The sequence below is a fragment of the Trematomus bernacchii genome, unplaced genomic scaffold (genome assembly GCF_902827165.1).
Source record: "Trematomus bernacchii unplaced genomic scaffold, fTreBer1.1, whole genome shotgun sequence".
NCBI classification, from domain to species: Eukaryota; Metazoa; Chordata; class Actinopteri; order Perciformes; family Nototheniidae; genus Trematomus; species Trematomus bernacchii.
This window is the reverse complement of record NW_022987593.1, coordinates 13,530,367-13,546,706: the sequence shown is the minus strand read 5'-3', so window position 1 is coordinate 13,546,706 and position 16,340 is coordinate 13,530,367. Positions and strand designations below refer to the sequence as shown.

The 16,340-nt window shown below is 39.8% G+C and overlaps 2 protein-coding genes across 2 annotated transcripts; one reads left to right on the top strand and one right to left on the bottom strand.

Moving 5' to 3' along the window:
- The first annotated feature begins 883 nt into the window (after nt 1-883).
- Nucleotides 884-3,584, top strand: LOC117481759 (E3 ubiquitin-protein ligase TRIM21-like). Its single transcript, XM_034129647.1, has 2 exons — nt 884-992; nt 1,529-3,584. The coding sequence occupies exon 2, from the start codon at nt 1,531-1,533 to the stop codon at nt 3,175-3,177; it is 1,647 nt and encodes a 548-aa protein (XP_033985538.1). The 5' UTR covers nt 884-992; nt 1,529-1,530; the 3' UTR covers nt 3,178-3,584.
- Nucleotides 3,585-8,278: 4,694 nt separating this feature from the next.
- On the bottom strand, nt 8,279-16,232 carry rbm34 (RNA binding motif protein 34). Its single transcript, XM_034129680.1, has 12 exons — nt 16,191-16,232; nt 16,019-16,093; nt 14,944-15,106; nt 13,843-13,970; nt 12,667-12,865; nt 12,384-12,443; nt 11,082-11,125; nt 10,763-10,846; nt 10,590-10,653; nt 10,383-10,425; nt 10,181-10,299; nt 8,279-9,262 (listed from the first exon to the last, which is right to left on the bottom strand). The coding sequence occupies exons 2-12, from the start codon at nt 16,039-16,041 to the stop codon at nt 8,894-8,896; spliced, it is 1,296 nt and encodes a 431-aa protein (XP_033985571.1). The 5' UTR covers nt 16,042-16,093; nt 16,191-16,232; the 3' UTR covers nt 8,279-8,893.
- Nucleotides 16,233-16,340: the final 108 nt, after the last annotated feature.

Sequence of the window (16,340 nt, the reverse complement as noted above, 5' to 3'; positions counted from 1 at the left end):
GATGACAGGAAACAAGTCTTAAAAACACAATAGGAAACTTGATGGGTTTCCGTATGTCAAGGATCAAAACCAATCTATGAATCAGGCAAGATTTAAAGAAACATGGCAAATAGCCTTTTATTTTATTTTTTATTTCAGTGGTTCAAAACTGAGTATATGTATATGTTAAGGTCAGCAGGATTACATTTTATCTCATTTTAGATTCTAAAAAAACAATAACTGCTGTTTTATTTGTTGTTCAAAGTTATGCATGAAATATCTCCTCACATCTTTATAAGTCCTTTCAAGTCAGATTTAAAAATAGTCATTAAATGGTATTGCAAAAATAGTACTGTGGTATTTAATGCAAGTTTAACAGGATAATACCATATGGACCTCAGCACTGAGTTCATTGTGTTTTTGTTGTTTTACTACACTACAGTAACACACTTCCACCACTTCCTGGTGTTATGGCGCAGAGTGTCCACTGGATGGAGCACAACACAAAGGAGAGATAAGCATGGAGTCACTGTACTGTAAACCAAACACTGATATATGAGGAGACACAGTTTGTGATAAACATGTACAGGATAACCTCTCGTGTTGACCAAGGACAAATGGGGTTTCCCAATGGTGTTCAATGTAATAGTCCAACTATGACCATGCTACCTGCATATGTCTTTGTCAAGAGATTTTAGTTGAAACAGCTTTTGACACACCTCATCCCTCCCATCTGTAAAGCAGAACCTTTGCTCCATAACTATCAGAGAAAACCTGGTATTTCTCAATACCCATGCAGATCAGAGGGAGGGAACAAACCAGCAGACAGTGAGAGGAGGAGCTACAGTGGAAAGAGGAGAGTTTACGCGACACACTCAGGAAACGAATGTTACGTTAGTCAGAGAGGCAGCCACACTGCAGTCGAGACTCGTCTCTGTTTCTGTCTAAAGAAAATACAAACTGAGTTCATCATATCTTTCTGAACAACACAGCAGAGTCTCTGTCAAACACTGGTGAGTACAGCTGATTATTTTTACACTGTCAACAAGCAGGATTAACACAAACGTCCAACTTGTTTTTCTCCAACAACATAACCATATACAGTATATGATATAGAGTCCACGTTAAACAGCTTAAACAGTATCTTTGTATCAACTCTTAGTATTCACTTCTGCTCTCCTGCTCTTATTATATTTTGCTGATCACTTCCTACATAATGCTTTTACCCATTTCCTCTAGCTGTTTCAAAATAAAATCTTTCCATTGGAGAAACAGTTAGAGGCTTTTGATGTGAAGCAGCCGGAGTAAATTAATTGTAATGGTCACACAGTAAGAAGAGCAGTGTTATTTTCAATAAAAGAATGATCGAGAACACCTATATTTTCCTTGCTGTTTGCCAGAGTTGCATGCTTGAACCTGTCAACGTGAAATGGTCACGGTTGCTCATGGCTTGTTACAAGTTATCAAACTTCTTTCTTTAAAACTATATATAATATGAATTGATGATTGATGTTTCAAATGTTTTTTCTTTTCTTTCACATGTGTGTAGATATGGCTGCTGCAAGCTACCTGCCTTCTGAAGATCAGTTTCTCTGCTCCATCTGTCTGGAATTGTTCACTGATCCAGTCACTATACCATGTGGACACAACTTCTGTAAAGACTGCATCACTGAACACTGGGATACAAGTGACAGGTGCCAGTGTCCCATGTGTAAAAAAGAGTTCAACACAAGACCTGAGCTGCACGTTAACACTTTGTTCTCTGACATGGTCGCTCAGTTCAGACAGTCGGCTCAACAGAAAGCCAGCAGCAGCAGCAGCAGCAGCTCAGAGCAACAAGTCTTCAAACCGGGAGAAGTTCCCTGTGACATCTGCACTGAAACCAAACTGAAGGCCCTGAAGTCCTGCCTGGTGTGTCTGACCTCCTACTGTGAGACTCACCTGGAGCCTCATCTGACAAAGTCAGTACTGAAAAGACATCAGCTGATCGACCCTGTGGAGAACCTGGAAGACAGGATGTGTCCGAAGCACGATAAACCTCTGGAGCTGTTCTGTAAGACCGACCAGACATGTGTCTGCATTCTCTGCCATGTTTCAGACCACAAGATGCATGATGTGGTTCCTCTCAAAGAAGGATATGAAGGTAAAAAGGCAGCGCTGGGAAAGAAAGAGGCTAGAATTCAGGAAATGATCCGGAAGAGACAACTGAAGATTGAGGAGATCAAACACTCAGTGGACCTCAGTAAGGAAGATGCAGACAGAGAGGTAGCAGAAGGGGTTCAGGTCTTCACTGCTCTGAAGGAGTCTGTTGAGAGAAACCTGAATGAGTTCATCCAAACAATAGAAGAGAAGCAGAACATGAGAATGAAACGGGCTGAAGACTTCATCAAAGAGCTGGAACAGGAAATCTCTCAGCTGAAGAAGAGAAGCTCTGTGGCGGAGCATCTCTCACGGTCTGAAGACCCCCTCCATTTTCTGCAGGGTGTCCAGTCCCTAAACATCCAACACCCATCACTCACCAAGGACTGGACAAAGGTCAGCATCCCTCCATCATCATATGAAGGGACTGTGGTGAGAGCTGTGGTTCAGCTGGAGGAGACACTCTGTAAAGAGATGAAGAAGCTGATTGAAGCTGATGTGAGGAGGGTCCAGAGGTATGCAGTGGATGTGACTCTTGATCCTAATACAGCAAATCCCGGTCTCATTCTGTCGCGTGATGGAAAACAAGTCCGTGATGGTGATGTTGAAAAGTATCTCCCAAACAACAGAGATAGATTTTCTGATGATATCTGTGTCTTAGGAAAGCAGAGTTTCTCTTCAGGCAGATTTTACTTTGAGGTTCAAGTTAAAGGAAAAACCGAGTGGGATTTAGGAGTGGCCAGAGGGTCGATCAAGAGGAAGGGAGAGATTCCAATGAGCGCTGAAGATGGATTCTGGACTATATGGCTGAGAGAGGGAAATGAGTACAAAGCCAATGATGAACCTGCAGTCAGTCTTTCTCTGAAGTCAAGGCCTAAGAAGGTGGGGGTGTTTGTGGATTATAAGGAGGGTCTGGTCTCCTTTTATGACGTAGATGCTGCAGCTCTGATCTACTCCTTTACTGGCTGCTCCTTCACTGAGAAACTCTACCCATACTTTAGTCCTGGTGGTAAATATGGCCGTAAAAATGCTGCTCCTCTGATCATCTCTCCTGTCTGAGTCACCTAATCACTCATCTTATTTCATGTGTTGATTTAGTCAGAACATAGTTTCCATTTTATTTTCTACATAATAAGTTGACTGTGGTGATTGATTTACATTTCATTATTTATGTATCTCATTACATACAACACATTATTGGAAGCATTCATTTACTCAACAATTATCTCATCAACACTTACTCTAACACATATGGAGAATATATGTATTAAAGTTTTTATAAAGCCACAGATAATTACTTTAACTTCAAGAAGGAGCCATTGTTTCCAAAGACACCAAATGTGTCAAGCTGAAGTTTGAATCAATAAGCAAAATAAATGTTTAATATTGTGTCATAAAGGGTCATTTAAAGGTGGGGTAGGTAAGTTTGAGAAACCGGCTCGAGATCGCTAGAATTTGAAAATACACAGCCGGAAAAAATCTGCCACTTCCTTACAGAGCCCCTCCTCCAACACACACGAACGCGCACATGACCAATGAGGGCACGAGATAAGTTTGTGCACAGATGGAAGGCTGACAGGCAGGTAGGCCATCCAGTTATTTTAGCCGGGCCGGCTAAAATGACTGGTCGTGCTTTTTACAGTACTATTGCTTCCACAGATGATTTTTTGTCAAAGCACTTAAGATATTCATTGCTATCGGGATGTTAAGAGCATTCCATGGAATATAACAAAAAGTGTATCTCGAGCCGGTTTCTCAAACTTACCTACCCAACCTTTAAGAGAAAAGCCTATTACATGCCTGTAGTGTCTACAAAATAAAATATGTGTAATATTATAGGTAAATGAAGCTAAATAATATGACATAAAATAAATAATAATGGTTTGGTTAATAACTGTTAGCTTGTATATTTACATGCCAGGTGTTATAGTGAATACTGGTAAAATAGCTTATGAATCAAAGACATCTGTAAATATGTGATTTTGAATTAAAAACATTAAACTAAACTGCATGTTGAACACAAGGTCTGAGAAAGCAGGGACTCGAGCACTAAACACTGAACAGGAAGGCATCATTTACATATCATTTGTATTTCATGACACATTTCCTGTAGCTAATTCACAAATAAAATTACTTGTATTACATCTGTTAATGGCTTTTTGTGTGAAGAGCTTGTAGGATGAAATGTTTGTTTCCACTAGCAGTGATTGGATATTGGCTGTAGAGCAGAAAACAGTGGGGCTGATATCAGTGAGATAGCATTCACTTTTACGAGTGAAGGCAGTCACTATAACACAAAAACTACTCTTTACAATGAGGTAACTAACTACAGAGTTTAGTATTATACAAGTATTTATGCCAACAACTAATATAAGGAAAAATGGGGTTTGATTTAATGATATTTTTTAAGGATATTACAGTTAGACTTAAGCCCTACCATTTTCTTCCTGTAGTTTTGCCATATTTGTATGAAACTAGTTTCCCCCTTTGTGATATAAAAAGCTGAATCAACATGATGTCCTACATTTGTTTGCATTGTGTCAACACTTATGTGTGTTTGCTGTGTGTGGTAGAAACAACTGGGTGAAATGTGATGAGGGTCACATGACTAACGGGGGTTGGCAAAAAGCCAGAATACACCTTTCCTAGGTTCTCAGTTTTAACTCATCATGCATACACGAAACCCTCCTTTTCTTATACTTTGAAAAAAATGCCTTTTCAAATTATTTCCCTCCCAGCACATTTTTATAATCATTGAACTAAACAAGAACTCAATGTGAAACGGATTAAATATGTTTTCTTTCATCCAAGATAACAATCTTGATAAGTACAATTTTAAATAAAAAATTAATATACTAATTTCAAGGTCACTGGTCTTTGTTGTTTGTGTGAGTAATGTGTTCAGTGTTATTTCAGATGACAGGAAACAAGTCTTAAAAACACAAAAGGAAAGTTATGCATGAAAAATCTCCTCACATTTTTATAAGGCCTTTTGAGCCAGATTTAAAAATAGTCAAGAAATGGTATTGCAAAAATAGTACTATGGTATTTAATGCAAGTTTAACAGGATAATACCATATAGACCTCAGCACAGAGTTCATTGTGTTGTTGTTGTTGTTGTACTACACTACAGTAACACACTTCCACCACTTCCTGGTGTTATGGCGCAGAGTGTCCACTGGATGGAGCACAACACAAAGGAGAGATAAGCATGGAGTCACTGTACTGTACACCAAACACTGATATATGTGGAGACACAGTTTGTGACAAACATGTACAGGATAACCTCTCATGTTGACCAAGGACAAATGGGTTTTCCCAATGGTGGTCGATGTAATAGTTCAACTATGACCATGCTACCTGCATATGTCTTTGTCAAGAGATTCTAGTTGGAGGTAAAAAATAAGCCTGATGTTACAACAGTTTATATTTTTCTAACAACCCTAAAAATGCTTAAAGGCATCCATCAATGATCCTAATTAACCAGGAAGATTTTTTTGGGCTATGGGTAGTAAGTGATATAAAGTATTCTTACTCTTCTGCCTACAGAGCTCAGTGATTCACAATAAACTCATCTATAGGTACAGTAACATCTTCACCTCATGTAAAGTCAGGAAAACTCTGAAAGTTGAGAAACAAAATCCCTCTAAAAAGAGCTGCAGTAACAGGTAGTAGTTGAGAGGGATAAGACACATTGGTTTCTCTCAAAAGGAACCTAAAACTAAATGAAGCTCAGCTCAAGTTCTGTCAGGAGGACTGGGATACATTCACTCCGCAGCTGCATATAATCAGCTCATCACGGGCGTTGTCTTTAACCTATTACATTCACCTCATTCTCCAGCAGCCAATCACCGTGCTGCAGACAAACTTTTAAATGGTTCTCCTCTCTCCTGCAGTCAGCTGTGATTTGAGGTTTTCATGCTGCCGCCCGCCTCCTCCCCATCCACCTCCTTTCATCATATCCAGTGCCAGGAGAGCTAATCCAAAGACCTCATCCCACCTCCTCTTCATCCCATCTCCTCATCAAATCCAGATCTTCAGCATCATCACCAGTGTCTAGACCCCGGGGGTTCCCTATATGCTCACGGCTGCATTTCCCCTTTAGATATACGATTTCAGGATCGGGGTCTAATCGCCAAAGACTTCACATTTATCATATGACATGTGTCAATAAATGTTCTTTAAACAAAATGAAGTCTCTCCTGATTGAACTGAGTTCATCAGGTTTTTATTTATTTGATTTAATCGTTTATTTGAAGAGGGACAATGCATATTAATAAATAATGCTTTAAAACGTAAACATGCCGGATTTGAGCTTTGAGCTAATTTCCATCCGGAGTCCCTCACATACAATATTTAAGAACCTGACATTTATATACATAGCAAAAATAAATACATGATATGCAGAAAGAGCATGAGCAGCATATAAGCATTTACCACATGGCATTACAATGTAGCAGCTACGACAGAGTCTCTACAGTCTCTACAGAGACTCTGCCAAACACTATCTGCTGATAATGTTAACAATATTTTAGAAAGTATTCATATTCTTAGATAGAAATACCTAATTTTGAATTATTTAGACATATTGAGGAGAGCATATTAAGACCAAAGCTCATGTACAACAACTTCCTTACTTGCAATAAATAAGCACTAATTAGAGGGTTATTGAGGAAAAACTCTTAACTATTGTCCTAGTACTTGTAGAATATGGTCATGTAGAATAAGGCATTAATAAGTGTTTTATAATGGCTAATAAAGAGCCAATATACTGCTAATATGCATGTTAATTAACAACTAGTTGATGGTTAATTTGTGTACCTTAATATAAAGTTGTACCGCTTATATGATGAAAATCGTTCATGTGCCTTATTCTGTATTTGACATAATTGTTTCAATAAAAAAAAAATATGTAACTCAATATATTGAGATAGCTAAGTCAATATATTGGGATAGCTAAGTCAATATATTGAGATAGCTAAGTCAATATATTGAGATAGCTAAGTCAATATATTGAGATAGCTAAGTCAATATATTGGGATAGCTAAGTCAATATATTGACTTTCAGGATTTTTTTTTTTTTCCTGTGGCGCAAACAGGCTTCCATACACAATCTCCTAAAGGTACAAATAAGCTTCAGGACTCAGGGTGGGGTCTTCTCTATGGCAGCAGTTGGCATTTAAAGACTGTTGAAGCTGGAAGATGTTGGACTGGTGAGTTTCGGCCTGTTTAGCCAACAACCATTGCTACCACATATGTGTGTCTTTAGCTTGGACATTTATTTCGTCCCTACAAAATCCTACATTTTAGGAGGAACAGAATCAATGAAAACATTCACAATACGCACTCACACACACACCTACCCACACATCAGTGCTGACACTGTTGGTTATCAATGATCCACTTTTTCACACTGTGCTTGAATGTGTAGTAGGATGAGGATTCTCTTATAGATGGTGGTATTGAATTCCATTGATGGGATGCGTTGAATGAAAAGACAGCCTGGCTAAATGCACTTTTCCTCAGTGGGATCGAGTAGCCCTGGTTGAGGTGGGCTTTTAAGAGGACTTTTAAACTCAGAGTTATGTTCAACAACCTCACTTCTCTAGTGGTTTAACTAAATAACAACAAGCAGCTCCCCTGTGCCCTCTGAGTATTCTCCTGAAAGTAATCTAGCACATGTCTTTGTTCTAATACGTTCATGATGTGCATTGTGGTAGAAAGTGAATTATTCAAGTATAATTCTTCACAATCCATAGGAACTGATTGGCTGTATCCCTTCAGTCGACTCTGTTCGTCTTCAACACACCTCAGAGGCTATTTTATTACTTTCTGCTTCACCTCATTTATCTGAGAGCTCTAGATACTTACAGATAGACATTTTACACGAAAACCCACAGCTAAAATATTTTACTGTAAAGGCTTGAACTATGAGTAACATATATAAGGTACTTCAAATAAGCTCCAATAATAATACTTTAATCATGCATTATATAATATGGTAGCTCTAATAGTGGTCATTCTACTAAAACAAGGTTTCTAATACATGACTTTTACTTGTTTGGGTATTGCTTCTTTTATTTAAGTAAAGGAAGTGTGAGATTTACATCCAAAAATACAGATTTATGTTGTGTTGGAGAAAGACATTTTGCATCAGACACACAATTAAAGATTTTTATTTGAACACAACAGGAACAACATAACTCAATACAACAGGTGAAAAGTTACAAAAAATGTTTTATTTGAATAGTCTGTGTTATATTGAGTTTGATTCAATAGTTTGTGGCACTTTTTATGTAAAGAGAAGAGCTGCAACGATAAGTCAATCCACAGAAAAATACTTTCCAACTATTGATGATCAACTGGTTGGAAGTTATTTGAAGATATTAGATATTTTACAAACCAAACGATTAATTGAGAATATAATCGTTAGCTTCCGCCCTAAAGCTAACCTTCACTAGGAGCACTGATGGGAGGGTGAGTTTTGTTTTTGTGTAGAATTCAAATACCTACAATCCAGAATCACAGACTCCACCTTCAAAGCTTTCTTGGACTTGATGGTTTTACAAAGTGGATGTAACTGGAATAAACAACATTAGAGCTGTCGGAAAAATAACCTTTACTGAGAAGAACTTGGAAAATGGACTATCAAAAGCCTGTTCTTAATTCTCCAGATATCTCAGTGAACCTGCTTCTGCTTCTTCCTCCTAACAGAGTTTTAAAAGCTAACACACAGCTGGAGACCTCACACACACGTTTATGTTTTCAATGTAAATCAGATGTGGACAGTCTTTCTGGGCTTCCGGGGCTTCTTCGGTCCTTTCTTTTTGCTCTTTTTGTTCGGATCAGTCATCTCTCCTTTGAAAGAGCCGGAGCTTGTAGTTGTAGTCGCAGTCGGTCGGTTTCCAGAGAATTTATTTTGAGCTTTGAAACCCCCCCGGGCGCCTCCTTTCTCCGGCCCCGAGCCCCTCATTGGTCCCTTCATAGGTCCCTTCATTGGTCCCTTTCCGGGCCTCCCTGGAGCTCCTTTTCCCTCCGGAGTCTTCTTCTGCTTCTCCTTCTTCACCGACCTCTTCACCCGGATGGTCCTGGTCTCCAGCTTTGAGCCATCGAGCTCCAACGCCAGCTGCACGGAGTCTGCGCTCTGAGACACAAAGATACAAAACCATCAAATCTCATGTCAAACCTGTTGTAGAAAAACAGCAATAACCTTGAGAAGGGCGGCACTATAACAATAATAATAGATTACATTTGTATAGCGCCTTTCAAGGGACCCAAGGCCGCTTTACATGGTGAACAACAAGGCAAGGCAACAAACAAAAGGGGCCAATAATAAAGTACAAATTAAATAAATATCAGTAGGAGTGGAAGCAGGGGGACTGTGATGGGTTAGGGGTCAAAGGCCATGGTGAACAGGTGAGTTTTTAATGATGACTTGAAGATGTCCAGGGAAGCAGCTATATAAGGAGAATATGCAATATGTGTCTAATATCATAATAACATTATAATTTATGATTAAACAGATATCAGGCTTACTTCGTTCAGCCTCTCTTATCTAACTGATTGAGCTGAGCGTAGGAGGAACCAACAACAACAATGCAGAAAGATGTGTAGTTCCGTCTAATCCAAAAATCGATATATCCACAAGTAGCAATAGGCTTGACTCCAACTAAAATACGTCTCAGGAAAGTTTGGTTGAGAGTACAAAAACATATTTTTAAAGGTCAAAAACCGATATTGCTCCGTGATTCTTTTTTCTTTCTCACTTCTAATAACCAGCAGCTGCGGTCGGCTATGACGTCAATTTTACAACGGCTGATAAATGATATAATAATACTAATAACAAAGAATTACAATGTTCAAATATATCTATATACACACACAATATATCAAATTATACATTTTAACATATGGCTCCTACAAGATGTTAACGTTTTGAAGTGCCGTTTTGCGCTTTCTTTAAAAAGATCCTATGGCTATCACAAAGAAAGTGACATATTGTGCAGATATCCACATCCAGGACACAAAGTGAAACAGTAGAGCAGCCTCTGTGTGGTCGTACCTCAAACAGGACGTATCCGAACCCTTTCCCCAGGCCGGAGTTCTGGTCTCGAACCAGCCGGACGCCCTCCACATCGCCACACTCCTCAAAGTGCTGCCGGAAAGACAGCTCGTTTATCTCTGAAAACACAAACAGCAGGTTAGCGTCAACATGACAAACAACAGTAATTGTGAATGTTAAAAAAAAATGCAGGGGGGCTCACCGAACGAAAGATTCCCCACGAATACGGAGCGTTTGTGATCGTGCTGCAAGGCGAGAATGAGTTCAATGCATATAATAATGATACATAATAAACGTTCAACATATAGCAACTTCAAACCCAAAACGTTTGAATACACACAGAGAATAAAATCAGCAACTGTTACTAAAACTAATCCCAGATATCAGATCACATGATGTGGAGACTCACTGCTGAGCTCTCCGTCACTTTGTCCACTCGGATGTGAAATCCTTTCTCGATCTCCATGCCGTTCCTGTGAGGAGACACACACAGAGAGAGAGTGTTTAGTTACATGCAAAGAGTTAGACTGTGTGTGTGTGTGTGTGTGTGTGTGTGTGTGTGTGTGTGTGTGTTTGTCTGACCTCTCCAACGCCTTGGTGACTCCTTCCTCGTCTTTAAACACCACGTAGGCGTTCATGCTTTGCTTCTTGGGATGAACTTTGCGCCTGTAAAGTAGAAGATATATCTTTAAGGAGAGGATGACAAAGACACTAAAATAATTCAATCTAAAAACTATCTTTATCTTACACTGGCAGCTTTTATTATAGATTCTGTAATCTTATGTCCAAAGGCTTTTTTATAGTTTTTTGTCAACCACTTTTAATTGCCTACTTGTTGATATTTGAAACATGCCTCGCCTTAAAGACAGTTCATCCGTTTTTAACTCTTCATGTTACTTACTGAATAGCTGCTAGTTTGCGGGACATGGCGGGATCCTCTCTGACCTGCAGGGAACACACAACAGATCAATAGAAGATAACACTTTGTTTTAATATCACGACAAGCAGCTGCTACAGAGCTCTGAATGTATTGAAGTGAACACGAGAACCATTTTCATACAAGATGATAAAGATTCCTAAAGAACATTCTTACAGCGTACCTCAGAGAAATTAGATTCAGTGAGAGTTTTACTTGATTAAAGGTTCGCAAACTTAAAGGATAAGCTTAATCACACTAACACTGAATCAGTAGATTTCTACAGAATCACAACCATCAGCGTATTTTTCTTGGAGGAGGGGGGGAAATAAATGAAGTTCAACTTTGGTGAAATTTGTCATGTGAAAGTTGTGGGGGAAACTTCTGAAGCAATAGGAGTCAGGACTCAGAGAGACACGAGGAGAGCTGGAGCTTTGATGGCAAACACTGACGGTTTATTTGGAGCTTCGGCCGGAAAATTCACAAGACATGTCCCGGGCCACGGTCTGACCACACGGTAGAGATGCCACAATCAATTCTGAAGACCCCTCCTGTAGCTCCAGGTTTTAACTAGTTCAGTGTAATAATCAACATTCTTCATTAGATAGACTAAACAGCTGAGGACACTGAATCACATTTGTTGTCGCTTATGGCTCGGGTCTTCTACACCCCGAGAAGGATGTGTTCCAGGTGTCCCACAACAATAACTATCTCTGACCGAGAGTTGCCCGGTACAAACTGGTAACAACAACAAAATGCTAGGGCAGCCCCTCCTTAAGGGAGATAGGTACGAGAGCTGGAAGAACATGTCCGCCAGTCTTCCTGACTCGTTCTCCTCCTCCCTTTATGACACCGAGTGTCTGGTGTGTAAAGGCATCCTGGTACTGTAGGTTAGCACTGAGGTGCTGATTGACTCAAACTCTTCTTCATCAGAGCGCCATATTTCAACCCCCCAATTGCTCTGCTTAGTGACTTTTTAAATCTAGAGAGTACAAAAAATAGAAAGTTGTAGGAGCTTATTATCTTTCATTTGGCGATATAAATGTGTCCCGAGTGAACTGTCCGCTTTTGGTTCTGGTAGAAAATTCCTTTTATCAAAATGACTAGTTTGGAAATGTTCTTTAACAGTCTTTAATAATCTATTTAATAAAATGGATGAACATTACTGAACACATGACAGCAAGTTGAATAGAAACGTAGGAAGAAGCTATAAGAGTTAGTAATATGACTGAGTAGCACTTCAAAACCCAACTGCATGCTGGGATTATTTGTGTGTAGTGTTTTTACCACAGAGCGAAACCGCACAGACTCGATGGATCCTTTCTCCCTGAAGAGGCCCTGCAGGGTCTGGAAAAACAACACAAATACCCAAAACATCAGGTTTTTTCCTTTCTCCAACATAGTATTGATCAATCCAGGAATAACAAACTGGTTTAAAGATTTAAAAAAATGATATTTGGTCACTAAACATATCTAATGTGTCGCTACAACGCCTGAATGTCTTCTCTGGGGTTAAAAAGGCTTGTCTTATCTCCTCTCATTTTGTAATATCTTTTGTGATGTTGGGTACCTTCCTGGTGCAGCTGACGGGCAGGTTGCCTACGAACACCGTCCTCTTCTTCTTTGTCACCTCCTCTTCTATCCTGTTTCTCTTCATCTGCCTCTTTATCACATACTGCTCTGCATCGTTCCCATCGCTCGGCTCCGTCTTCTTCTTCTTCTTCGCCGGCCCTTGCTCGTCTTCATCTGCACAATGTAAACTGAGCTCCCTGAAACCAACGAGGAAGAGCAAGGGATCAGAAGAGAGGGGTGGAGGTTACAGACTCAAAGAGGTCAAAACAATCCAAGGAGTTACGAGGATTTTCTTATATTTGTTCTAGGACGGGTAAAAAAGAAGACTCCTTTAGAGGACAGACCTTCAAGACTAACAATGGTGATTAGGGATGCACCGATCGATCGGCCAATATTCACTCTCTATAAAGGCCGATCGGGAGAGCCGGTCACATGACGTAAAATACATGACACTTTTCTCTGTGCGCGGCAAAACAAGCTCGCCAAAATGTCTTCACCAGTCTGGCAGTTTTTTAAGGTGTCCGAAAAAGACAGTAAAATAGCGGTATGCAACGTGTGTGAAGCAGAAATCCTGCAGCTCCACCCGCTGTGACGGACCGGTGAGCGGAGCAGAACACACATTAAGAGTTAGACCTAACACACTTAGCTATTTTATCTACCTCTGGAACAAGCTAAACTAGTTATAAATATATTTATTCTTCACTGTCGGGTCACTCATTACTGGATCAGTGAGCTGCAGGAGATACTGACAGGCTGTCAGGGGGGAGAGAGAGAGAGAGAGAGAGAGAGAGAGAGAGAGAGGGAGAGAGGAAAAGAGAGTGCTTCCGCTCATTTCTCCCGTGTTATTATCCCAAGTTAATGTAAACTTGAATAATGTACTTCATTTGAATGTAACAATTATGTTGGTTGTTGTTAGTGGAGGCGCCAGTGAATGAGCCCCATTAACTGAGTTTTAAACATCACTTTAAATGGAAGATCCCCATAGGCCCCGCCCACTCGATCGGTATCGGCCGATACTGATTCCGGCGATCGGAGCATCCCTAATAGTGATAGTATAACATATGATAGCTGAGGAGAAAATCAGAAGAAAGACAAGAAAACCAAAGGAAGGGGACAGAAAGAAAGTAGAATCAGCTCTGTGGGTAAATATATAAAATGTTTCTAAACTCCGTACCTGTCTTCCAGCTTCAGGTCGCCCTCTGTTTTCTCCTTCAGCTGCTTCTGCTTCTTCTTGCTAAGTTTAACTTTGACTTCTGGAGTTTCCTTTGGCTCCTCTGTTTCTTCTGTGCTCTTCGGAACAGGCTGCAATAATAAAAAAAAAAGAGTAAGCGACCACAGAGGACATGTTGAAGTCTAGTGATGTTCTATATTTTTCTTCATGCACTGACTCAAACCGAAAGTGCATGTATGAAGTACTCCACGTGCATCAAAGCCTCAAACATCCACCAAAAAAGTTTATTTCTGTGTCTTAGTTTCTCTTATGTACATTGCCTTGTGTTTGTTATGCTGCTGCAACTCAAACATGTCCCAAATTGGGATCAATAAAGTAAGTATCTTTCTAATGGCGCTTTTCCACTACAGGGCCTCGCTCGGCATAGTACGGTATGGCTAGGCCTCGTTAGGCCTTGTTAGGCCAGGCTCACTTTATGCTGCGTTTCCATTACAGTTTAGGAACTGGGGTAGTAACTATAGTAACGCAGTGTAGGCGGAGCCGTGACGTCATCTTCAATGCAAAACACAAAAACAACATCAGCCGTTAGCTGTTAGCACTCAAGCTCACAGAAAACACGCATTTTAAAAGGTTTTTCGCCTGCCGTCTGTCTGCAGACTTGTCAAAGCATTAATTCATGGTTTTTACTAACCGGTATCAGTATGTTGTTACTTCGGCATCATTTTGAAACGTGTATTACAATTAAATCACGGTCAAATATGTTCATTTTGTTGTAGTTGTAGCCCCCTTGGCAGCAATTCTCTCTCTAGTTTAGCATACTCAGCCCGGTTGTTGGCCCGGAAAGAACCTCGATTTTGGAGAGCCAGAAAACTGTGAAAAAGTACCCGCTAGCCGGAACTACGCCAAGTGGAAATGCAACCAAAAACGGGCACGGCACGCTTAAACCACGCTGTAATGAAAATGCACCATATCTATCTATCTATCTACCTATCTTCCTGCATCACCATGATCACACCAAACGTGGATTACTCCGCCGCTGAAAATGGTCCCGAACGAATGCTTCTATTACTTTTTATTCAAACTACATATGAGTGTGTGAGTTACCTTGGGTGCAGGCTGAAAGAGAACAGGTGGAGCGGGAGCAGCAGCCCCGAATAAAGCCGACAGCGATCCGGAGGCTTTAGATTTCTTCTTGAACAAACTTCCTGACACCTGACCGACCACGTAGTCAGCTGGCTGCTCCGGCTGCTCCTGCTGCTCCTCCTCACTGCAGACAGAAACATTAAGATGAAGTAGGAACAACATCCAGAAAAACACATGTTTGATAGATGCTAAACGTGAAAGAGGACACTCAATAATAAGGGCTCAGCTCTGTGGATACTTTGTGGTTATGTGCTTTGCAGTGGTTAAAGCGGTGAAATGAACGGTTAGTCTTATATTTTGTCAGTTTTTTTTTATCTGTAGAGTTACTTATATTGAAATGATATATCACCATCTCAACTTACTTGTATTTCTGTAGCTGTTACTGTAGTTTAAAAAGTAGAACAACTGAATAAAACTATACAAATAAAAAGGTCAAGTACAAAATAAATAGTGGATTAATCAATAAGTCTCGCTAAAAATCTGATGGCTATTTTTCTTCTAATGGTTTCAGCTTCTCTAATGTGAAGGGTTTGCAGCGTTTCCTTTTAATAATTGTAATATAATAGAAATAATGTTGAGGTTGTAGCCTACAGTTGGTCGAAGAAAACAAACGTTGTGAAGTTGTCCATTTGTGCGTACTTGATTAAGAAATTACACTAAATTAATCGTCATTTAGAGCTCCAATTTAACAGACTTGTGAGTAATCACCTCGTTTTAAATGAATGCATCAGTCATTTTATATAAATATTCAAGAGACAATATGAAATACTCTTTCCACTGACGTGACATTTTAAATGCCGGAGTTTAAAGTGTGATATTAGTACTTTTACAAAAGTAGAGGATCTGAATACTTCTTCCCCACTGCTGGATGTTGAATGCATGAACAGATTAATTCATTACATTATAAATAACACCAGCCGCTTTGCCCTGAGTCTTCCAGACCACAGTTAGTTTCAAACTATTAGTCTGTAGGTAAACAAATGCCGCAGTTATCTTTCTTGACTATTTTTTGGAAATCAAACATGTGTAAACAAACCTCTCCTGCAGTTTCTTCTTCATGGTTTCTACCGGATTATCCCAGCGTCACTTAAAGACTGACTTCCGGTTATATCTTTATATACAAATATAAGTAATTTATCACGTTAATTGCAGCATTTACACGAAATTCCACAACTATAAACTCCAATAACACGAGAAATATTACGCACACGTTTTCCCAACTGCACACTGCTTGTCCTATTGCGAAACATGTCCCACAGGAAACACGGTCATAGCGGCACATTGGTTCCGTGCAATGTTCCTTGATTATTTGACACCGAAGAAATAAGCACCCATAAAGAGGTCGCAAACATATGTTG